Source organism: Necator americanus, chromosome I, assembly GCF_031761385.1.
Source record: "Necator americanus strain Aroian chromosome I, whole genome shotgun sequence".
Taxonomy (NCBI): Eukaryota; Metazoa; Nematoda; class Chromadorea; order Rhabditida; family Ancylostomatidae; genus Necator; species Necator americanus.
In genome coordinates this window covers 20412560-20436923 of record NC_087371.1, presented here as the reverse complement: position 1 = coordinate 20436923, position 24364 = coordinate 20412560, and the positions used below count along the sequence as shown (strand labels likewise).

The 24364-nt window shown below is 39.3% G+C and overlaps 2 protein-coding genes across 4 annotated transcripts in view; both read left to right on the top strand.

Annotated features, from left to right (window-relative positions):
• RB195_006325 (uncharacterized protein) overlaps positions 1-24364 on the top strand; it is a gene marked incomplete at both ends in the record, with an annotated part of 66151 nt that overhangs the window by 35196 nt on the left and 6591 nt on the right. For all 3 annotated transcript variants that reach the window (XM_064179351.1, XM_064179352.1, XM_064179350.1), the window contains one exon: positions 7914-8015. In XM_064179351.1, coding sequence (XP_064036310.1) covers positions 7914-8015 — 102 coding nt within the window. The remainder of the gene's footprint in view (positions 1-7913; positions 8016-24364) is intronic.
• Positions 17490-18777, top strand: RB195_006326 (uncharacterized protein; the record flags this gene model as incomplete). Its single annotated transcript, XM_064179353.1, has 2 exons — positions 17490-17593; positions 18591-18777. 2 exons carry the CDS (start codon positions 17490-17492, stop codon positions 18775-18777), a joined length of 291 nt encoding a protein of 96 aa, XP_064036313.1.

The window sequence follows — 24364 nt, the reverse complement described above, 5'->3', positions numbered from 1 at the left end:
GGAGAATGAAGGTGGCCCCGTGTAGGCACGATTCCGGTCTAAGTAACTCGGTATTTGTGATCCAATCAAAGTTGTGAAGGCGTCTGGTAACCGTGCCGATTCTCAGACCCAATGCAGTACTGTAGACCTTCACTACATGCCCCCACATCAGCCACCAAAATGTCCTGAATCGCGTCTGATTCGTAGCTGCATCATCGGCGATTTGGCAAACCGGTACGCTCTGCTGCTGTTTTAATCGGTTTAATCAGTGCGAGGAAGAAAATCCACTGTTTTACTTTGTTTAACCACTGTCAAGTAGATGTTACATCGTTTTTTTTTTGTTTTGGTAAAGTACACTGACACAGAAATTCTATTGTTTTTTCTCAACTACAATAGAGTACAAGTTCTGTCGTTTTTCTTCGTCGAATGCCCTAAAATAGACGTTTGCCCTTCTTCTTTGTTAAGAAAGGCGTGGGCCACACTACTACGATTGAACAGGAGCCAATGCGCACTTATAACAAACCCATAGGTGGACGGATACGGCATTAGCCATGGTGTTTCGCTCACTTTTCCATGATGTGGATATATACGTCATAAGAGCTACGGTAGTGAAATGACCATGATGTATATATCCGTCATAATCGCTAAAGAAGATAAAACACAGTAGAGGAGAATGTCTAACGTTTTAATTTGTTATATCACAGTGAAATAAAACTTATTCCATTTTGCTTCGCCAGAATTGACTTTGTTTAAGGTTTAACCGATGATACAAAGGTTGGTGGCACACATCGCCTCTTCTGTGGCATTTTTACATGCGCTGGAGTGTAACTGGACCCGTTACGATGAACTTTTATTAAGGAAAAACTGAAAAACAGAAGAAAAGCACAAAATTGATAGTTCTCTTTGGCCGTAATAGAATTTCGCGCTCTCTTTTTGAACATCGTTTATTTACGGTTTTTTTCTGGAGGAGGTATCGAATTCCCGAGTGTGTCGATGACTACAAAAGTCTTCATAGTTTTCATTTTAATTTTTTTAGAGAATTCCGTTTTAATCCTGGTATTCTACCACGTCAACTGTATTATAGCTTATAGCAGTTTTTATCCTTAATTCCGAGTGAGCGTTATACCAAAGAGAATGGTGGACGTCCCGCACTTTATCCGCTATTCCTTATTCTTCTATGTCAAAAACTTAAAAAAAAAGTTGATTTCATGTGTTCAGATGTTTTTTCTCTCCTTTTCTCATATTGTTACTCAATAAATTTCCCAAACCTCGCGAATCTTCTTGAAGTGCTTACAGTTAGCCTATGGTTTTCCTATAACTGTCCAAATGCTGAGTGTGACTCATCTTTGCAACATTTACTATTCAAAACTCGTTGCTGTCGGCATTCGGAGAGTTCACGGGTGGACAGCTTTGAAAGGACAAATAGTTAACGCTGGATGGAGACATTCACTGATCACATGCAGACATTCTATTTTCGTCGGCTTCTTGGATCTGACAGCAAGTTCTAATCGTCTGCTGCTGGGGCTCATTTTATATGCGCCTTCTAGCACTTCTTGAACTAAACTTCGTTTAAACTTTCATTTGCATTTGCATGCAGCATTTGCAAATAAACAACTCCTTTATTTACATGTAATACATTTAAAATTTCGAAAATCCTCCCTGGAAGAAGGTTGCAGAAGAATCAGTGATCAAAAACAGCACTTAAAGGAATATACGAATGGTTGACTGCATTTCGCGCTGGGAAGATGTTTGTAGTTTGGAATCGAGTTTCTAATTTTCTACTTTTTAGTTTTTCTTAGTCGTTTCGCGACATTTGCTAGCGATTTTGCTATACCGTTAACCTTGAAAATATTTGCCTTCTGAATTTTTAATTTTCATATAATAATCATTATTGCTTTATTATCTTCATGAGTTGCTCAGTTACTTACAATTCGATAGATTAATTTTTGCATCTCAAACTAGTTCTGTTCTCTTCAAATAATTGGTGCAAAAACCCGTTTGAAAAAAGGAAATTTTGGAGAATGTGTGAAAGCAGCGAAAGGTAATAGTTCAAGGAAATTAAAGGTAATTAAAGGCAGCGTTGCCGCTTGATTTTGACGTGGTGCGGAATCCACAACGAAAGCGCAGATTTCGAGTTGCAGATTACAGAACCCAGAGTGGTTTCTCTTAGCTTTACCTAACCGTCGTAAAAAGCGGCGTGGAAGACGCCGTCTTCTTGCGAAGATTTCAGTCGCAACGTGAACACACTTGCGCACGCGCCGCGTGCGCGCGCGAGTGGTCGAAGATCGATGAGGTCTCCTCAGCAGCCTATTCAGGTAAAACCAATGAATACGCTGCAGAGTGGACCGGTTGGAAATAAAACGGTTTCCTCGTTGGTTTTCTGCGTAAGATGGGTGGATTCACGTTTTCCTCCGCAATCTACTAACCGAACTCTGCGCTTTCGCGGTTTCACACCACGTCACATCGTGATATGCTGCCTTTAGGTTACCTTCTAAAATGTCATTGGTTCAATGTCGTTCAGTGTCGTTGTCGATAACTGCTACACTTGAAACGAAACTAAAATTTCAGAAAAAAAAATCGAAAAAAATGTTCTAAATCAGTCCAGAACAATGTTTCACTGCGATCCATTTTAAATTTAGAATATTTCCATTTTTTGTTTTATTTTTTACTTCGGTTTTTTTTAGTCATCCGGAGTCTTACCTGTGTCTCTGCTTCTGCAGAGCAGAGAATCGCGAAAATGCGATTTGTTTTTTGAATTTTTTTATTCTGATAAAGACTCATTCACATCCTTTATTTAGTTTATAATTACCTTCAACTACACATCTTTCATTTCGATTTACTCTAACTTATTTGGCAAAATTGACGTAGTGCATCGTAGCTGATGGAAAACGGAATAAATGAAGCTAGACACAAAAATCGCGAAAAAGCCGGAAGAAGATTTGTGGTCTTCGTGTCTTCACCTATCTCATTTTCTCATAATGTATTCGCATTCGGCATGGATAGCTGCTTGCTGCCAGTTAGGCAACACATAGAAGGACGTCTAACAGCTAGCGCTGTTTTCGCAGCCTAACGTAATGTTATCACCCAATGTTTTGGTCAACTGCATTCAGTTGCGTGCTCCTTTGAGCGAATGATGGCTTCTAAAATGCACTTAAAGTTGTTTATTCACAAGTGTTTCTCTGAAGCGCCTAACAGCACAGACTAGCGATTTCCTCATTTCCCTTTCCCATTTCGTGAAAACGCGAAAAGACCCAGAGACTGTCATGTCCTGGGAGGCGCCAGAAGGAACTCTCCGGTAAGCCACTTCTTAGCCATAGTTCTTCTGGACCCAAGAAGCGGTCTCGTACGCAGGTGTTCTTTTCGAAAGTCTCAGTTTTGATCCTCCTCCTCACATCTTCTTCTTTTCTGTTAACGTATCGCTTCAATTTTAGCGTGTTTTTAAATACATATGTTTGTAGCTTGAGGTTTTTAAGGTTAATGTTCTAGGGTATTTTAGGTTTAGGTTTTTTATCTAGACAATTGTTTATAATGCCATATTATTCTATTTTTTGACATAGTTTACTATATTTACTTATGATTATTATATTTGACTGATCAAAACAGAAAATATGTAAACTCGAAAGACATTATACATACATTGCCAACAAAATGTTATCGATCAAAGGGGACTAATTGGCTCACGGTACCCTGCGTCGCCTCGCGTTGTGGTCTTCACTGGGACTATGGAATGGGAGCTCACGCGAGGACCCACAACTCGGAGTGGCATCCACTGCTGGCAGACTTTTCTCATTCATTCTTTCATTTTTTTCTTTCTTCATCCCAGTCGGTTGATTTTTGCATGAGTTCCTGAAATCGAGGCGACAGTTCAAGGGATTATTTCTCCACAATCCCTTGTATACTGTCCTGCAGGGAGAAGTACAGTCGGAATAGGCGTGCCACAGGATGCCTCCGCTGCGACGACTATTGTGATGACTCTTAGGATCGCCTTCTGATCAATTTATCTGACAAAGCAACTTTTGACACCTGTACGATGAGCGGAATCTAGTCTTGACACACCTGTACTCTGTTGCTGCAGGGTGAAGTGTCTCGTCGAGTGCCTCTGTAAAGCATTCACCATTTCTGATACTCGCGAATATTGAGTCATGAATCCTAATTTTCTTTGGGAAAAGAAAAACACTGCAAATCTCCCGAACCTTGGCTCCAAATGATCTGCTCTAGAGTTTCCTAAATTCTGAAAAAAAAACTCCTTTACATAGTGCTTAAATTCAGATCAGATTCTCTAAAATTGGAACTGAACACTGCTCACCATGTTCAAGTCGCTACATACATTATCTGTATCCTTTGTTGGTTTATGTGTTTTCGCAGTGAACTACATTTGTTTGCCGTAAGGAAACCTAATTTTCGTGGGTTTCGAATTATAGAAACAAGTGGAGCTATTAGGTGCTTAATTACATTAGGTAACCTTCCTTGAATTCGGCTCAGAGTATACCGTGAGGTTTGAGCTCCAGTATTCGAAACTGGCTTACTAGGAGTTGCAGCATCAACAATTATTCAAAAATACATTTTTCCGTCGTAACACTAGAAAGTCTTCGTTAAATAGGTCAGTAGAGGACTTTATCGACGTTCTGCTCACTTTTATTTTGATCTTTCAACTGGATGCCAATATTTCTATAGCAAAGTTGAGAAACTACGGCTTTACTGAGTTATGATGGCAAAATCATATCTTGATGCCGGTGAATTCGTTAGAATTTCAAGGGAAGAGCAAAATTTTGCTCACTTGCATTTCTTTTAATCGGCATTCTCTCGTTACCAAAATTAGGAAATCTTGTTTAAATTGTTCGAGGAAGCTCCTCACTGCTTTTGTTCTCATTCATTCCTTTTTTCCAGCGCTCACTCTTTGTGACGATGACTCCCTCTTGTTATCCAACAGTCTCTCCTCTTTCTCCCATCTTCTCCCTCCCAGTTATACGTATATATAAGTAAAGTACTCGCACAACATGCTTGAACGTTCTGCGAAATTTTCAAAGAGCGGTCAAATCTTCTTATAATCCCAGTATTTGCTGCACAGAATTCTGCAACGTAATGACCATGGGAATTTAGTTCCAGAAGTCTTTGAAGTGTGCACAAAAAGTACCTTTGTTCACTATTTCTCTTAGCATTGGTCCGAAGAAAAATAAAATGAAAAGCGTTTGCTTGTCGTGCAATTTTCGTGTTTTCTGAAGCTGTGCACGTGCCCTCGCATTGTGGATGCCATTCGAGGCTTCTTTTGGCTCTTTATTCCGTTGTACTTCATTGTTTTAGAGGCATCAACATGTCCTCAACGTTCTTTGTTCCACCGACTCATGTTTCAGAGAAAAAAGAAATTCTCTGTTCCCACCTTCGACAGTAATTCAATACTGGGTGTGATGAAGAGGCCTCAATCGACGTGAGAACCTCGTTTCGAGCTTCTTCCGAATGAATGCATTATGAGGGTATCTGGGCGTTGGTCGTGCTGGACTTTCACCTCCTCACCGCTGGTCCATGCCCTTCCGCCGCCACCGCTTCCATTCCCGCGCTCCGTCGCTCCACTTGCACTCGCTGCGTGCTAGTTCCTTTCGCAGAAACAAAAACGAACATCAATGGAACTTTAGTTTCCTTAGACAATTAGACGGAACAAAAGCGTGCAGATGATTCGCTTCTGAGACTTAGCTGCTTTTTTCGCCGGAGCACTACAGAAGAAACAGTTGCACACAGCAGCCTAGCAGCTTTCTGCATTCAACAGTGTTCCTGATAGTGGCTCGCTGCGTTGAAGTAAAGCACTGTCTAGAAACCTGGAACCCAAAAACATCAGCGCTTAGTAAAACTAATTGTAGGTACTATATAGAAGAAAGGTTACAATAATAAACGTTTGGTGTTTTTCTCATAAATGGAGAATTATTTTTGTTCTAAACTACGTCAATTTTTTCTACTCCTTTTAGAATGTCATCCTTACAGAACTAGAGACTATTTCATTTTCTAAACGTATTTCTCCCATCCTTCCGTCTGGTATTTCAACATTCTGCAAGTTTTTATATCAAGTTTGAACGCCTGAACACTTTGAAGATCAGATAGGGGGATACGTTTCCCGCTACGCACACTCTTTTGTAAATACACTTTGAAAACAAAATGGCCTGGAGATCGAACTAAAGCATCGTCCCCGTTTAGCACTCGACCCAACGCTCGGGCAGAGTTGTCGAGTGATCAGACATGATGCATGCGTAAAACTTACGCATCAACTTAACACATCCACCACTGAATACGAAATTTACGAAAAATGTTGGCTTTTTTTCGAGAAATTGGATTGATTTCGCAGAATCGAATCCTTTGCCTCGTGAGGTTGCTCTCTCAACGACAATCTCATTAAGCAAAATCTCTAGCCCACAGTGATTTGCGCGAGCTGGTCATTCCAGAAGTAAATCCCAGACCTCACTGCTAAAGATTTCCTACCATTTCGTCTAACTATCTTATCCTTTGTTTTGGGCGATTTCTTCTATCGAAATGTGTTGAACTCACTCTCCTCAGCATCTTATTATGCTACGTCAGACCTTCTTTAGTCCTTATTTGCTCACAAGAAAAATGTCATTTGTTTTTCCGGCTAATAGAAACACTCACCAAAACTCAAACACCCACTGATTGAGGAAAGAAATTAAGTTTTGTTTATTTTTGGCAATCTGAAAACAAGACTGTTGGTTATTTACTACTTTTTTTTATGGTACTTTCATGAACTGAAACAGCAGCCATGGTACTCCGAACCGCTTAGCATCGTATTTTATTAATAATCCTTCAAACTAGCTCAACGAAAAAGAATGCCAATTTAATTAATTCGAAGGAAATGCGGGCATTAATGTTTGTGAAGCATGAAAAAAAAACTTTGATTGCATGGGAAGCCACCTAAAAGAGAATAAAGGTGTTTCATGTTACAATGAATTATCTATAAATACGCGTACATAATATATAACCACCTATTGCGGCGTGTTTTTTGTATTATTTAGGTACAAGTAGACGTTATAATTTACATTTTTTCAATGGTTAGTTGGCATAGTCCAAAATTTCAAGTAGGATCGTCCAGCAAAGTTGTGCGTGCTAACACCCGCGTATTAGTACTGCGCTGTTCGAAACCTCGACGGAAATCACTCTAAGCAGATCACAGACCATTGACTTTGCTCGTTGCCGCTGTGAGAAATGCTGTGAAATGAGAGGGGAAATAAAAATATGATCATTCCCGTTTTCTCGCTATTATTTCTTTCCCCTTCCCGAGGATTTTTTCGAAACAAAAATTTATTTCTTTACTACAATTCCACCATTTTTTTATCAATTCCATTAAAACTTACCTTTACAAGAAAATACTCTCTTGAGACATTTTTTCTTCTCGGTATTTAACAGTTAACATTTTAACAGCTTTCAGTTTTAACATTTAAAACCTATCTCTTCTTTGTTTTTACTCACGTATTGTTTGCGGGCAAAAGGAAAAGTCTGGAAACCATTGTGAAATGTTTATTGGCGGCTAGTAACAGTAGGCCAAGCTTTGCTTCGTGAAGAACTTTCAGAAAGCGGCGCATAGGTTATCACAGCTGATTTGCTCGATAAATTGCACCTCATTTCACCTCCCGCAGTTCTAAACTCACCGAATCGCCACTATAATATAATGCAAACAAACCGACTGAAATGTCCGACTAGTAATGAAGAAATTATGTTGTTCCAGAGAAAAGGTGTCCTTCCTTGACGTTGTTTTGTTGCCGTAAATTGCTGTGGCTGTAAATTTCCGCATTCTGGCGACGTTTTTAATTCCCCTTGCCCACATTATGCACAGAAATATCATTCATTTCCGAACATCCCACGTTCTTCGGATGATCTTATCATCTAGCATACTTATTTCCTTATCTACGAATAACCACTAATTATTCGTTGATTTTCAGAAAGTGTTCCATGCCATCGTTATCCAAGATGCCATCGGCAGCACGTAGTCTGGTCTCGAATATGTTCTCTTTCCTGAACGGTTCCCCATCACCACAACCCGGGTACGATTTGAAATTTGATGCGATTTTTTTAAACCTAGTTTTATTTTCTTTCGACTACGCTCTCCATGAAACAGATTTGGAATTCTAGAATTTTTTTTTGCTACACTTTCACAGCGTGTAACGTTTTGGTCCTTCTATGAGACCATTTTTTTTGTGCGAGCCTATTTGTACAAGTTTACTCATCTACACTTTCAATGAATTGAAAGCCACTTCATGCAGTTTCTCCTCCCAGGTTAATTGGATTCGAGTGCCTCAGGAAATGCCCGTGTGACCTTCCCATGAAGTCTCTCTGACTTTCTGAAACATTTCTGATTCCGACAGAAACTATAAGTACGACTAACCTTAAGAAATATTAACTACCTTATGTTGTCAGTCCTTAAGAAGACACCATTGCAGGAAAACTTTCCGTTTTCTAGTACTGTTTCAAGATTGTCTGTCGTGAAACAATGTAAAAAAAATCAATATATATATATATATATATATATATATATATGTATATGAGTATAGTATAATATATATTCGCCAACAAAAATTAATCCCTCTTACAAATTGTGTCCTTTCGTACCCTAGTGAAATGTGCTTGCCCCAAGAATGTTGCTGCTTTTTCTCCAGACTTACCGCATTTGATGACGCTAGCCATTCACGCTGTTTCTTTCTGTGGCTTTTTCTTCGTCTCTTTTATGGACATTTCTCAAGTACGACGGTTATATTCATACTGTTGCGAAGATTCCTTCGTGCACCGTGGATATTTGAATATGAATCATGAATATTTGCTCCGTCTTAATTCTATGTATTTTTGGAAACTTTTTCTTAATTGAAAAGAAGGCTTTTTTTCTCAAATTGATAAAGCATTGAATAAGCGTCGAAGTAGAAAATATCAGCAAGAATACTATCAATAGAAATAGCCAGCCAAACATAGAAATGATTGAATAGTCCCATTGCGGCTGCAAAGGACTTCCGGCAGTAATAGGAAGTGCCAGAGCCTTGTTTCCACTAGTGACTAATTTGAAACTTCAATTTTCTGCGGTCTTTCCTTGTTATTTATGTGTTTACCACATTTTTGCACTTGTCTTCTTCAAATAAAATTTTGGAAAAAAACTTCTGGAAACGACGTTTCGGCCCATATGATTTCTATAAAATCATGTGAGCCGAAACGGCTTCTTCATCATTTAAAGCACCGTTTAAAGGTCTTTTATCCTGAAAACACAGACACTTTAGCGGGAAGAAACGTATCCATTCAAATTGCTGAACAAGGATTATGTCAGATTATTAGAATATGTCCAATATATCGTTGAAGCTAACTGATGAGTGCAGTTACAGGAGCCCCAACGACTTTGTATCCCTCTTATAAAAATGGGTTTTTTGCGCATGTAAATTTTTTCGAAAATCAATGATTGCGGAATCACAAGATTTTCCAGCAAATCACATTGACCTACAAAGTTTGTTTGATTGATGTTGTATTAATTGATGGAATTTCTCGTCATCCAAATCTGTCATTTTTAAATGTGTTCAAAAAACCTCAACGATTGCAGTCAAAACGCATCGGAAGCGGATTGAAGCGTCAGAAACCTTATCCTGAATTTATTATTCTTAAGGACAATGCCTATTATGTTTGCTATGAGTTTTTTCTTCTTCTCTTTGTCCGATTTTATGAATGCATTTCTTTTTGAAGTGAGCTTCGTTAGGTCCCATTGCCACTAGAAGAGATTTTCCGCAAATCTGCCTAAACTACGAAGAATATAAATTTATAAAATAAATCCGCTTGTGATACACCACAGCGTTTACCTTCAATTCAGGATCGTTTGGGGTGTACGTGTCTTGTCTATCCATGATCTGCGGGAGCTAGCCAATCTATCGAGTCGGTGTTTTTATCCTTCCAGACAAGTTTGGTACCAATTTATCAACCCCGGAGGGGTGAAGGGCTTGGTTCTCACTAGGGCTGTATTGAACCATCGATCAAAGCAGCACTAGTGAGACCTCAGCCCTTCGGTTCGGCAACGATCTCTTCTGTATTTGGAAGCGTCATTATTTTGAATGCCCCTACAGCTGTTGGATGTGGGTTACAACACTCTTTGGAAGTCGACAGTTCTATTGGTCTTTTGTGTCGGATTGTCGCACTTAGTAGAAGTCAAGCTCATCTTTCATTACAATATGCTAGGATTACTGAAATAGCGCTTTTTAACTAGTGTAAATTGTTCAACGTTTCATAGCTGCTAAAAGTTAGAAAGGTCGTTTGGAAAACGCTGCAGTTCTGGGATGAAATCAGAATACATCCTGACGTCCTTTGCCGAATTCTTGGTATCTACCTATAGGATTGACCGTTGTAAACACGCAGAGTTACACGTCAAAAATCTCTACAATCGACATTTGTCGATTTAATCAAAGGAAAGTAAATTCAATTAATCACAGCTAACACTAGATTTTACTTTGTCACCCAAAATTAGTGCAATACAATTTCATTCATTTTTGCTTATATTTACCTTAATCTTCGGAAAAAAGGGAAATGCAGTCACGATCCATAATGATAGGGACTTACAGTCATATGTGCGACGTAGACATGACGGACCTGCCAATATCTAAAGCCTGTTTCTTCTTTCAGTCAGTTATTTATTGATCACTGAAGGTTTGAAGAGTGTGGTTGGATTGGAGAGGTGTTGAACCGTTGACAGTTGCAGACATTGTGGGAAGCTCTCACCATTACGCTACTGCAGCTTTCGTTCTTATACGAGTACGAGTTGTTTTGGTTTGATTAGTGGAAATATTTGCGAGTTCTGGGACGTGTGTAGGACAGTCGGTAAGAGGTTCCGTTTCCTGCACGATCGACCGGAGGTTCGAATCCGCCCTAGTGCTCACCAAGCCTTTCATCCCTTCGGGGTCGATAAATTGGTACCAGACTTGAGTGGGAGGCTAGAAACACTGACTTGACACATCGGCTAGCCACCGCAAGTCATTGTACAGACCAGATACACGTTCGTAAACCTCAAACGATTCTGAATTGAAGTGAACGTGGGGGCGCATACCAAGCAGATTGATTAACGCCAGAAACTTTATCCTTTATCCTTTAAAAAGTGGAATGGTAGATACACATATGTGTTGGAATCATTATCTTTGCACGCACCCGTAGCCATACAGTCGAGGGTTCGAAACCGCCCTAGTGCAAACCAAGCTTTTCATACCTCCGGGGTCGATAAATTGGTACCGTGCTTGTCTGGGAGGATAAAAACACTGACTTGATCATCCGCTGGCCCCCGCAGGTCATTGTGTAGGCCAACACACGTTCCAAAAACCCCAACGATTACGAATTCCAGTAAAAACGCGTTGGCGCATCCCAAGTGGATTGAGACGCGAGTGACTTTTGACTTTATCCTAATGGAGAAGCTATTGTGAAGATAGACTGCAACCTGATACCTCTAACAACTAATTAGTAAGAAAATTTATCATTTATGTCTCACTTTGGATACTGATCCAGTTCAAAAGGGAATCCTTACACTGGTGTAAAGTACCGTGCTGCCCACTCGTTCCTCCGATTACTTCTTGCTCTTAGCGGCAGTCTGGCTGCTGCTTGCGAATATCTATAAGAATCTCGTGGATAAGTGTGGTTTTAATCGAAATAGCGTTATCTGATCGTACGCAGAGGTCAGTGATGATGGAAATTCACTATTTTCGCATCACTGAGCTTAGTTTGCTGTCCTCTACTATTTCTTTTGCAGCACTTTCTAGGACGCATCTAGTAAATGTAAATTTTCTGTGTGAAAAATATGAAATCAAGTACTGATTGTCTTGGTTTTGTCTTTTTTTTTGGGTAATCTTTTTCGCTAAAATAATGGTAAAAATTCAAGGGTTCTCCTCTGATAATACGTGATTGTAAAAACAAAGCAAAGAAAGTGAGAAAAGAGCCAACGTACCCATAATTTTTATGTTTTTTTCCTTCCCCATGATACGCTTCTGTGGATGTTTATTTTGTTTTTTTTTTTTGATTTTTGTGTTTTTTTTGTTGCCATAATGATTCGTCCTGTGACTGAATGACTTGTCCCATTGGTATGGATTGATTTCCAATTAACTTTGCAAAAAAATCCATCCAGTTGTTTATGCAACAGCAGCTTTTTCTTATCTTATTCAAAGAACATTTTCCTGAATTCGGAACTTAGCTTGTCCATGGAGTTCAACTGCATTTTCGAAATGCTATGAAATAAAATAAAATATTTATTTAGTGAGTTGTTCAAAAAATCTCCTTGGGAAGATTCGAGAAGCTGGCGTCGCAAGGGTGGCGCGCTGCACGTCGTAAGAAACAGCGTTCCGGGGTCTTCCGTTTACACTGATACAGGAAGAGATGGACAGAATCACCCTCTACCCTAACAATCTACGACCCCACCTCAGATTCGTGGAGTGGTGCCTTTAAATAAACATTGCGCAGATTTTTTGCTCCATACTTCATCAAAGAAATCCGTGGACATCTCGGTAATTTTGCGATTTTGTAGCACAGACCTTTTAAATTCTGTGCACAGTTTTACTTCAGCATATGTGCATATTTCGAAGATGAAGACAACTAAGAAAGTATGATCAAGAAATTTTCGGTTGTAAAGAAGTTTTTTTTTCCCTGATGTGATCGCTTTCACCGATCTTTTCTTTGAAACTAATCATGGAAACATGTAGGCGGACTAGAAGGGACTTTTTGGGTGATATTCGAACTGTGATGCACTTCTTAACAGCCACTGGGACTATTCTTCGCGCGTTTCTCAAGATAAAGCAAAGAACACAATTGGTTTTTGCATTTCTAGAAAGTTTCCAATTGACGAAAAAGCTTCTTTTGCTAAAACTGTACAGACATAATACTAACAAACTAACTTCAAACAGATTGTGTTTTGATGTGTCGTTCACTGCTACCATTTTATGACAAAAAGGTGTAATTCGTCATCCATCTCTGAAAAAAAAGGTTAGGAAGTCTTTATTTGATTAATTGGGATGGGACACGAATTCTAGATTTTTCTGGATTTTCTGTCTCTATCATGTCGAAACTATCTAGCCAACGCTACGCTTGGTTCTCCCACATGTCTCAATAGACACCAAATGAGCGCGGGTACGCAGTTTCAGCGTTTGTTGGTGGCTTCCTCGTTGTCTGCGCTGATCCAATACTTTATTCTTCACGCACATTCAAAATATTGACTATATTAATGAATATATGACTTTAGCTTGTCGCGATAATTCATTTATTTACTTTAAAACACCCTTAGATGCGCTACAAAAAAAAAACAAGAAAGAGCAGAACTAGAACTACAAATCCGCTTCAACTTTAAACAACGGAGTTCGTTCTTTTTTTTGCGTATTCGTTAGTGCTCGGAGACAATAAGTGGGGAGAAATTCATTGATCACCCTGTCAATTCATTTACCAATTACTCCTATCCATTGAAAAAATGCAGAAGAGTAATTCAGGAAGGATTAACGCGTTAAGCGACCAATGCGCTCGACCTCAATTCAGAATCGTAGAGGTTTTTATGAACTAGTGGTGGCATCTACGAGGAATTGCAGGGAGGGCTGAAGTGTCGAGCTGGTGTTTTATACTCGCGAACACAACGGGTACCAACTTATCGGCTTCGAAGCGGTGAAAGACTTAACTGGTGCGGGACGGTTTCGAAACATTGACCACTCTGACGTAGTGCTGACCTTTTCCCATTCCACTACGCCCGAGTATCAAACACATATGTACTTAACATAACGTTGTCAATTTTCCGGGTTTTCTTCATGTCTAATCCCTTATCATTTCAAGGTCGTGTAATGTACTTGTGCACATTCTCTGTCGACTCGAATTTCTCAAACATCTACTGCGAAAAAGAACTGATCATTACCAAAGGATTCTTTAAAAACGAACGTATTAGGATACTTCGTAGCCTTTTTCAGAGTTATTCTGGAAAATCCAAAAAAGTATAACTTAAGCGGTAACTCAACACATAATACTATGCAAATTCATCTTAGAGGTTTTTCTTTCGGTATTTCACTGGAAAAACTTCATATAAAGAAGAAATTTGTGAATTAGTCAAAATTGACAAGATTGCTGTACCTCATATGTTTGTATTGCATGCGGTATACGCTCTAACGTTTCATGCTTGCAAGCGGCGCGCCTCTCTGTTTCGCTGGCATCCAAGACAGTCCTATCGCCGCCCATTCACTTGGGCACAAGTTTATCTTGCGCTACTTCTTCAATCGAAACCTCCAATTTTGGAATGAAGGTAAATTTGAAAATTTGAAAATTTTGGGAGTAGAAGTAAATCTATAGTTTTTTCATACGTATATATATATATTTAATTGGACGAAGAAATTATATATATATATATATATATCCAATTTCTTCGTCCATCGAGGACCAGACTTGTCTTGACTTCTTCTCTTGACCAGAGGTTGACTCCATTGACGTGCCATATCGATTGGCTTAGGCAAATCGCTGTACTGACCACAAATATTTCCGCAAACGAATCTGAACTGAGGTCATCCCAAAAGGAATGATTAAGCCAGCACTTTGTACTTTATCCATACACCTTACAAACAGCATTAAAAAGGATAAAGGATAAAGTCATTGGCGTATCAATCCACCTGGTATGCGCCAACGCGTTTTACTGCAATTCGTAATCGTTGAGGTTTTCGGAACTCGTGTTGGCCCATAAAATGACTTTCGGGGCCAGCCGATGATCAAGTCAGTGTTTTTATCCTCCCAGACAGGTCTGGTACCAATTTATCGACCCCGAAGGGATGAAAGGCTTGGTTTGCACTAGGGCGGTTTCGAACCTCCGATCGATCGTGCAGGAAGCGGAACCTCTAACCGCTACACTACACCCGCCCCACAAACAGCATTTGTGAGCATTAATATTCTATTTTTACTATACTTTCAATTAAATTGTTTCCTTTGCCACGCGATAACTCTGGCTCCTAAATGAAGAACGTGGGCGAAAACAAATAGCGGAAATTTGTCTGATTTTACGTAAAAATAGAACAGAGGAGATGCTCGTGTAGTGGTTTGATCAAGTGCTCCTCTCAAATCTGTTTCTTCGTTTTCTCAATTTCCGATTCCCTTGCCATGATTCAAAGCTCCTCCTTTTTACTTCTTGGATTTTCAGTTGCGTGTAAACGAACCTCTGATGACGTCACGCACAGCGTTCGAGAATCTTCGATTTCACTGCTTTTAAGAATTCGAATTTAAAAGGTCAAAAGAAAAAACTAAAATCAATGTTCGTTCCTCTTCTTGAAAGTTGCATCCATCGAAAATCTCCAAAAGTGCTTTCCATTTTGGAATCCATCTATTTTCTTCGGCACTGGAGCCCAAATGTGCTCCAAACCATTTAGGAGTGGCTGATAAAAACGAAGCATAATATATTTTCCGCTTATTTGCTGTCTGTTTGTGAAATATCACGTCGCTTCGTTTTATGTATTTATGTTTAAACACGAATTTTCAATCAAAGTCCTCAACTTATACTAGACTGACTTCCTTCTTTAATAAATGTTTAGCGGTAACGGTGAGATGTTGATTTTTATTTTATCTTTCGTGAAGTAATTATTCAGAATATCAAAATCCGAAGGCAAAATTTCGGAATTATTCTGAACTTCTGCAAAAAAATGGAAGACTATCTGGAAATTACAGTCACTGATACCTTATCAGACTGTTCTAGTTCGAAGAAAAATCATTTATTGGGCAAGGGGAGACTGAGCACGGTCTTGTGTTTAGTTAAGCATAACCCTCATTGTTATATGCAAAAGAGCAGATTTAGCGTTCATTAACAGGTGTATCGTTTTCTGAAGAAGTCAGTTAAACTATAGGAAGAAGACGTAAACGAAATTGTTGGAGTTTCTTCATGGAAGGATAGGGTTAGGGTGAGGCACAAGCGTGTAATAGGATTTCTCCCTTGGTGGGTCGTAAAGGGATGGGGTCGTATGGGAGTGTGCGGTGGGGGATAACATGCTAACCAGGACCAAATATTATTTAGTATTAAATAATTGCATACATTGTGAAATATTATATTTGGTTTAAGACGGAGTCCAGTCACATGGAAGCATCTACATTTTGCTTTGAAGATGTACAAGGTGTTCACAATGTGACAGTGGGACCTCGCAAATTCGACACCCCGCTGGGAGAAACTTTTGCAAAAGAAACAGAAACTACTCTTAGAAGATGAAGAATTTAATTATAAGTGGTGTTTCTGCAGTTTAAACGTGGATTAAGCAGAATTCAATGGCAAAAAAACTCAGGTTCTGTGCCTTGTTAGGTCTGGAAGATCGCAAATAGCTTCGTGATGAGAGGGTCAAGAGAAGTAAATTTGATACCACTTTCTAGAGGAAGGTTCCCCCTACAAAACATTCAAACCGCTGATTTTGCGCACTCCTGATTTTTTTTTTGAATTTAGATAGGATTAACTAAAAATTTCTCAACTTTTTTTAACAAAGTCTAAAAACTTTGAGCAGCTCAGAGCGAAGCAAATCCCCTTCCAATGTGTCGTAGCTCAAGATTTTCCATATCAGATGTGATGTCATGCGATTTCGAGGACTTCGCAGTCTTTCCAAATTTTTGATGGAAAGAAAGAATGATGTCACTTTTCTTTTTTCCCATCTAAATTCTTTAAAAAAAAACTAGGTGGCTGCAAAAAACAGTTTTACGTTTTTCTCTGAAAAACCACCTGAAATTTTTCCTTTCATCTTCTTAGCACGATCATTTGCGATCCTCCAGACCAATCAACGTGCACAGAATCTGAGCATTTTTGGTACTTCGTTCTTATAGAATCCACTTTATAACCGCTGGAAAATGGGTTAAATTGATTTCTTCATCTTTCAGAGGTGGCCTCAAGTTTCTAACTCTTTTGCAAAAATGTGACTCAGCGGGATGTCGAACATGCGTCGTCATATTGTAGGAACAAAATGTTGATTTTTTTTCAGTTTTTTCTCTCGTCGCTCTTCTGTACTTCAACCAATACACCTGACCTTTCTCTTTTTTTGTCGTGTTATGTGCTTTAATCACTATTCAAAGATACTTAATGGATTTCAGGATTAAAGTAGGATAAGAAAAATTGAGAATATTTCAATACCAATATTTCAACAACATTTCAGCATTTCTGCTTTTTCTACTAACTGACATTTCTTCGCTTCTGGCAGGTACCAAATTTCACATCTGCCATTTGATCCTCGGCTAATTTTCGACTTTACTCTCTTGAAGCACTCAAAATTTCCAACGTATTGAATTGGCAGAGACGAAAGACTGTCGCAGCAACGCTGGAGGGGGACTCTTGGTTGGGGAGAGGGTGGTCGTCTTCGAGAGGGTCCCGTCCCATTACCACGCTTGAGCCTGGTTAGAAGTGTAGCCTATGACCAGGCTTAGTTCCCTCTAATATCCACAAAAACGGCATGGGAAACTATCATGCCACCCTGAATCTCCCCAGCAGACACTTAGGAAGGTGCCATATCTGCATGAGTGTGCCTCTGCGAGCAAACAGACGGTCCATGAGCCGACGATACCGTTCTCCTTGGCAACTGAGCGTCATCGACAAAGAACTTATCAACTGCCCCCTAATTTTATTTATTTGCCAAGGGACATCGAAACAGTCGTATGTATGTATGCTGCCTTTAAGGAATAGTAGTGGGTGGTGCAATAAATAACACAGAATTAAATAATTATGTACTAGAACTATTATTATAAAAAATTTATTAGGTAAAAAGTGGAAGAAAGTTTTTGGCACAGTGTCTAGTTGGTTTCAATAAAAGAGAATTTCTTTAAACAGAAAGTGACTCTCCAAAGCAAAGCTAGGAAATATTCCGAAGACCGCTATGGTAAATCCCTTTTAAAATAAAGAAAAATTAAGAAACTGGTCAATACTGATTATTGAATTGAACCAGCTGAGTTGACTAGCACGAGCAAATTTATATCGGGGTATCCACTTCTTCAAGCTCTCGAACAAACGAGGAACATTTCTTCAACCCACTTCTGCCCCGCTCTTCTAATCCTTTCATCGAGCGCCAGCGTTGTTGCTCTGCCTGAATCCAGACGGAGCGGCTGACGCTTGCTCTTTTCAAAGCTCCAACTTCTTATCGACGTCTTCTCTTTTCCTGTTGTGGTTTTGCGCTAGAAAACTTGCTTCTGCTCGAAACCGCCAAATCTGTTAAAATCTGCTCAAATCTAGGATTGATCTATCATCAATTAATCCGGTAAATATTGTTACTGTTATTCAGTCATGTTTCTTCGGCATTTTCGCTTTTCCTGCAAACACTTTCTCATGAGCTGAGAAACTTTCGAGAGAACATTTCAAATATTGGAGATGGATCAGTGAAAAAATTTTAAAAACTTTGCAGAAACTTTTGCCGATGACTCTTTTTTCGCTCAACTGGTAGACATCAGACGTCTGTGTTAAACTGCTCTAAAGACTTCAATATCTAAAAACCAACTTAAAAAAGTGCAGTGGGCTTGGGCTACAACCTCGGCTTCCATACTGGCTTCCTTGGATCGATTTTTTCAGCGTTTGTTTTTTTCAACAACAACGCGCCGCAGTTGCCGCGTAATCCGAATTTCCGGAATGTTGACGTTCATGTCATTTTTGGCATCATTAGAATTCGGCGTCTGTGTGTGTTGCTTGCAACAGAAACGGTTACGCTCTTATTATTATTATTATTATTATTATTATTATTATTATTATTATTATTATTATTATTATTATTATTATTATTATTATTATTATTATTATTATTATTATTATTATTATTATTATTATTATTATCTTCCATCTTTTCTCTTTGAACGACCTTAGTCCAACTATGACATTCGCGGATCAGAGCAAGGGAAGATATTTAATAAATATTTGAAAAGCTTTTCTGATGGCAAAAAAAGCAGTTTGAAAAAATTGTTCTCTCAGAGTTTATAGACATACTAGACACTCAGTCATGAGAGAGAAGGCCTTTGAAAGTTTTCACATTCAGCGCCGTTTTCGTGGTGTCGTAAAATCCTCAAATTATTAGATTGGCTATTTACTTTTTCTCTGCACACGCATACTCTTTACAATTTCGTAGTTTCTCAAGAAGCTGGAGGCTGAGACTCATGGAACTACTCAACACCGGATGTGAGGTCAGTGAGAGAGTTGAGCAGCTTTTGCTTCAGCAATGCTTAAGGACCCGGAACAAGTAGCAGTCTGATGAGGCGAGGGAATAGCTTGTAACCAAGGACCAAGGACCGTTTTCAAACCCACGGCCTCGGGTTGAGTTGAACGCTAAGCGGAGTGCACGCGGTATTCCGGCATGCAAATCTCTGAAGGAGAAAGCAGAAGCTGTTCAATTCTTTCGCTGCTGTCGAGTTGTTCTTTGAGTCTCAGACCCAGCTTCTGGGCCCGAAAATTGTAACACTTTTAGAAGGATGGAACACAGTGACAGACACCCGTGGTGAGCACGTCGACAGCTGAACAGCAGCGTGTGTTTTTGGAAGGTATGAAATTGTAAAGGGTATTTATGTGGGCTAAAAATGAGTAGCCAAACTAGTACGGACAGCTTTCAAGATTTATTTATGACGTATTCATGGAGTGAGTACATCAGCGCCGGAAGACCACCACGCTTTCTCTGAAAAAGCTGACGCATAGATTATATGTCAGTCTGCTTTCGGCTCCGCTCATGTTTCCGGAAAAACATAGATGAATCCTCTGTTGGTTATAGGAGTTGGTAGTTACGCGAAACATTTGCTGCTTCAACACTCTCGTTTGGATCTTATCAGCTATTTGTAGCTACTTGAATCTGAATTCTGATGCTTTCCCTTCGGGAACAAATTGAGCTCATGCAGTCAGCTAATGTACATCGACAACACTTTTTAGCTAGATGAATCCTTCAAATGATTGTTTCCTCGGAAACAACCCTTCAGGCATTTTAAGGATGAGATTTCAAACTTCTGATATTTTCTTCTTCTGGGTTACCTCGCTTTTCCTATCCTAAACTGGCTTACACCAATTTTCAGAGAAGGCTCTCTGCTTATTTACATTAAACATTCATCTATCAGTTTCATTTCTCCTCTTCTGTCGTTGTTTCTTATTTCACATTTAGAAACTTATTAGTAAACTCAAAGAAGAAAACAACTTTTAGTTAAGTGCGCTAGATTTTGATTTATCCATTTCATCCTAGCCAGAAGTATTTTCCCCATCTAAAATTGCCACTGTCAGATTGCCCTTGAGATTACTATGTTTTTGACTTCTTAGGCGAAACCCATAATCTGTTCCTTCTTCCTTTCCTCTAGTCTGTTCTAAACTCACCTGTGCACCTAGATTCACTGCAATGGAATTCTCTGCCAGAAAACGAGTAAGGCGCGGATCCGTGTTTCCAACGAGAAAAGAGAAAAGCGGATTCGCAGCTCTTCAGCTGATCAATTCTGTCTCCTCGCGCATAGGTTATTTTTATTGTACACAAAAGAAGACACATTCCAGAAACAATCGATAAAAAGATAAAGGATAAAGTGTGTGGCGTTGATCAATCCGCTTGGGATGCGCCCCCACGTTCACATCAATTCGGAATAGTTGGAGGTTTACGAACGTGTAACTAGCCTATACAATGACTTGCGGAGGGTAGCCGATGTGTCAAATCAGTGTTTTTATCCTCTCAGACAAGTCTAGTACCAATCTGTCGATCTCGCGGGAAGAATGGCTTGATTTGGCACTACGGCGGACTCGATCCCCCGATCGATCGTGCGAGGAGCGGAACCTCTAACCGCTACACTACATTCGCCCCGATAAACAGAACTATTTAGAGATTCTGTAAATGTGCCGAAATTCTGCAAATGCGCAATTTGATCTTGTGGGCGTCCGGCTACGAGATCTGCCGAAGTCTCGCTGAATTTCTTCAGAAGTTTTCAACTCAGCATTTATACACGTCTAGCGCCGCTTTAGTATCGAATTACTGGATTGAGAGCCAAATGTTGTTGTTTGCGAAAACTTTCTGCCGTTTTGCCGACCGTCGTCTACTAAATCACTCCTCAATTCTATTCGACAATCAAAATAATCCTGTATTCTCCGGTCATTGTCCTTTAACTGCCCCACTCGACCCTTTTAATACCACCCCCCCCTTTCTACTCCTTATACAACATTGTAATGATTTATTGCTTTAATATCACCCATTTGCTTTTTTGAACAGCCATTTGGCAACCGCGAACATCTACCCAAAATCTCAGATCCAAATGTAACCAATGTCCAAGATAATGCTAAATACTTTCGTTTCATTTAACTCTCCATCCAATCGTTGAACTGCTAATATAACCTTTATAAAATATTCCGATCTGTCCCAGTTAATGGATCTTAGTCCGTTTGAGCAACATCTGCTGATTCTTGGCTTTCGAAAAGATCCAAATTTCTTCCTAACCTCTTTCGCCCTTCTTTTAGATCAAAATTAATTTGTCCTGTTTTTCGAGATTCGTTGGTATTAAACACAGATACAGAAATAAAACAAACTGTCGAATATTTGTTCGCAATTCATCGCTCTGTTTCCATTACGTATTTGCACATTTCTAACAAATATTCGACTCTTTGAATGTTTGAACTTGTCTGAATATTTAGTCTGATTTTATTTAAATGGTTCTGAAATGATAGCAGATAAGAGCTGTAGTTATACTAGAACAGTACCTAATTTGACACTCCATGGAGCACAGAAGAAATTCGTTCCGGAAAATCAGTTCACAAATAAGTTTTTCTGATCGGGAGTATTACCTGTAAATTCTTTTCAAGTACTAGAATACTCGAATTTTTGAGCTCCCTAGCGATATCAGGTTCATAGTCGCTCAATTTCGGAATGGGATAGTTCCGAATACTTAATCATTTAAGTGTTTGAAGCTCTAAATGAATATGGAGTTTTTCTAACCAATTTTTTCTTGAAACTAGAGTGATGTGCCGCAGAGTTTCAGAATGTCCATCAACATGTCGATTTTTTACTGAGCTATGGCTGTTCTGCATTTAGAGGAACTTCGTAACGAATTAGCGCCCATTTGTACTATGTATTTGCTCTGTGAAGCCGTCCAAAGCAATTATACTAAAGAACGCTCGATAAGCCACAAAAGCCAACATCAATTACAGTAAAATTGTTAATTCATCGACAGAAGACGAAAAAGATGCGAATCCGCGTCTTTTTCGCAATTTTTCACAACACGCCTCAATTTGATCTCTATTACAAAAACTATATTTCAATGTTTCCACGAGGAAGAGATGTACTGCATGGTATTCAAAAAATTTTGTATCATTCAAATTCTCATCACAAACACTCCTCCAACCCCTGCGGAAGGTTATTATCATCTAGGCACTCCGACCCACATGACAGCTTAGGCCACACATCGAGGTACGGCTGTGTTACCGCATTGATTACTACATTTGAAAAGAATCAGGAGAACGAAAGAGCTTTGACGACGATCCGCAACGTACCAAGAATGTTCTTCGCGCAGAATAATTAATAGCGAATAATAATCCTCGAAATTGTACAAAAAGCCGAACATATTCGTCATCAATATGCAACTGTGAACATTTTTTTGTACGAAGTCACCTGTAAATCGACTCTTCGACTTCTTCACCTAGTGTTTTCAAAAACTAGATTATTCAATTCTAAGGACTTCGTACGGACTAATCCTTTGAAACTGGATTTTGAGAGGCAAGTTAGGAGCAGTGTTGTGCACTTGTTCTTAATCTCAATAGTTCTTATTGAACATACTTCCCTCCCAGTAATTATTAAAAAGTGGTGGATAGATTCTCTGGATTTAATCAAACGGTGTATCGAATTAATGTTTGTATCCTCCCAGAGGGGCGGGTTTAGTGTAGCGAGTCAGAGGTTCCGCTTCCTGCACAATCGATTGGAGGTTCGAATCCGCCCTAGTGCTCACCAAGCCTTTCATCCCTCCGGGGTCGATAAATTGGTACCAGACCTGTCTGGAAGTTGGTACCAGACTTGTCTGATAGGATAAAAACACTGATTTGACACATTGGCTAGCCACCGCAAGTCATTGCACAGGCCAGTTACACGTTCGTGAACCTCAAACGATTCTGAATTGAAGTGAACGTGAGGGCGCATCCTAAGTGGATTGATTAACGCCAGAAACTTCATACTTTATCCTTATCCTCCCAGACAACTCTCCTGCCAAGTCGACCCCAAAGGGATGAAAAGCTCGGTTGGCTTGATTTGCTTTTGAACCACCGACCATGAAATCGCAGCTGAACCTTTCACCAACTCCACTGTACCCTCCACTCCTTTCCATAATTTCCTATTGTTCTATTTCCTTTTGTTTTAACCTACAAAAGAAAAGTTGTGGACTGCTTCATCATAACACTAATAATTACGAAAGGTTAGCATTCGTTTATCACTCAGATCTATCTATCGTATAGGTTGAGAATAGAAAGAGACTTTCACGTTTAAAAAATTGTTCCGATGTTGCTTCCTTGAAAGATGAGGACAGCTCAAAACAAGGCAGTAATGAGGCTATTTTCAGCAAAATAACGGTGAGAATTAGCAAATCATAGGTTTGTGAGATTTATTCAATCTGATGAAACCTCGACTAACATCCAGAAGTATCCGGCCCACTTACTGAAATTACGAGGCTTCGATTGAAACCTTGGTTTGTTTCTCTAAAGTTTTTCAAAATATTGGTTATTTATGTACTGCACTTAAGTATTTTAGGGCTAGGGAAAAATTCTCCTGCTTATTCAATAATAGTAATAAACGGCCAGCGTTTTTTATATTTGTTCCCGTCTTTATTGTTCCGAATAGTTTTTGGGGAAATATCAGATTCACATTTGTGAACATTTGCGCGCAGTTATTCCGTGATATGGAACACTTCAGACCTTTTCGGCGGAGTCCTTCAAAGAATCTTGGACTACATATGGGTTTTTCTTGAAAGCCCTTCAAACCACATTTCCTGAGGATCATTTTTCCTTGGCTTCCTCGTAACACTTTCTTATGTTCTCATTCATTCCAATTAATCCTTCCACAAGATCCATAAACCCTCTATTGGTGCTCTATAGACTCTTTTTTTCGAATGAGTCCACCAAAGGATCGTTTCTCGATTAAAAACCTCACAAACGTTGTTTGAATCAGGAATCAAGTTTATTGGAAGAGGTTGATCGTAATTTTGTACCTCAGTTCCATTAATATTCACTTTTTTCAATTTTTATTCGATTCTGGGCTGTGACCGCGGAAATAGCCTTAGCTGCTTCAAAATTATGTACGTAGTAATTGTATTTTTGCTTTTCAACCTGCCTGCCCTGGAATGAAAAGTCTAATTAGTTTTGTTTTGTAATTACGAGTGCAATTGCTTCTCACTTATTTTTACATACACTTCCGTCACTTTTTTGAGGTCATATCCGAGTTGACATTTTCGACCTGAA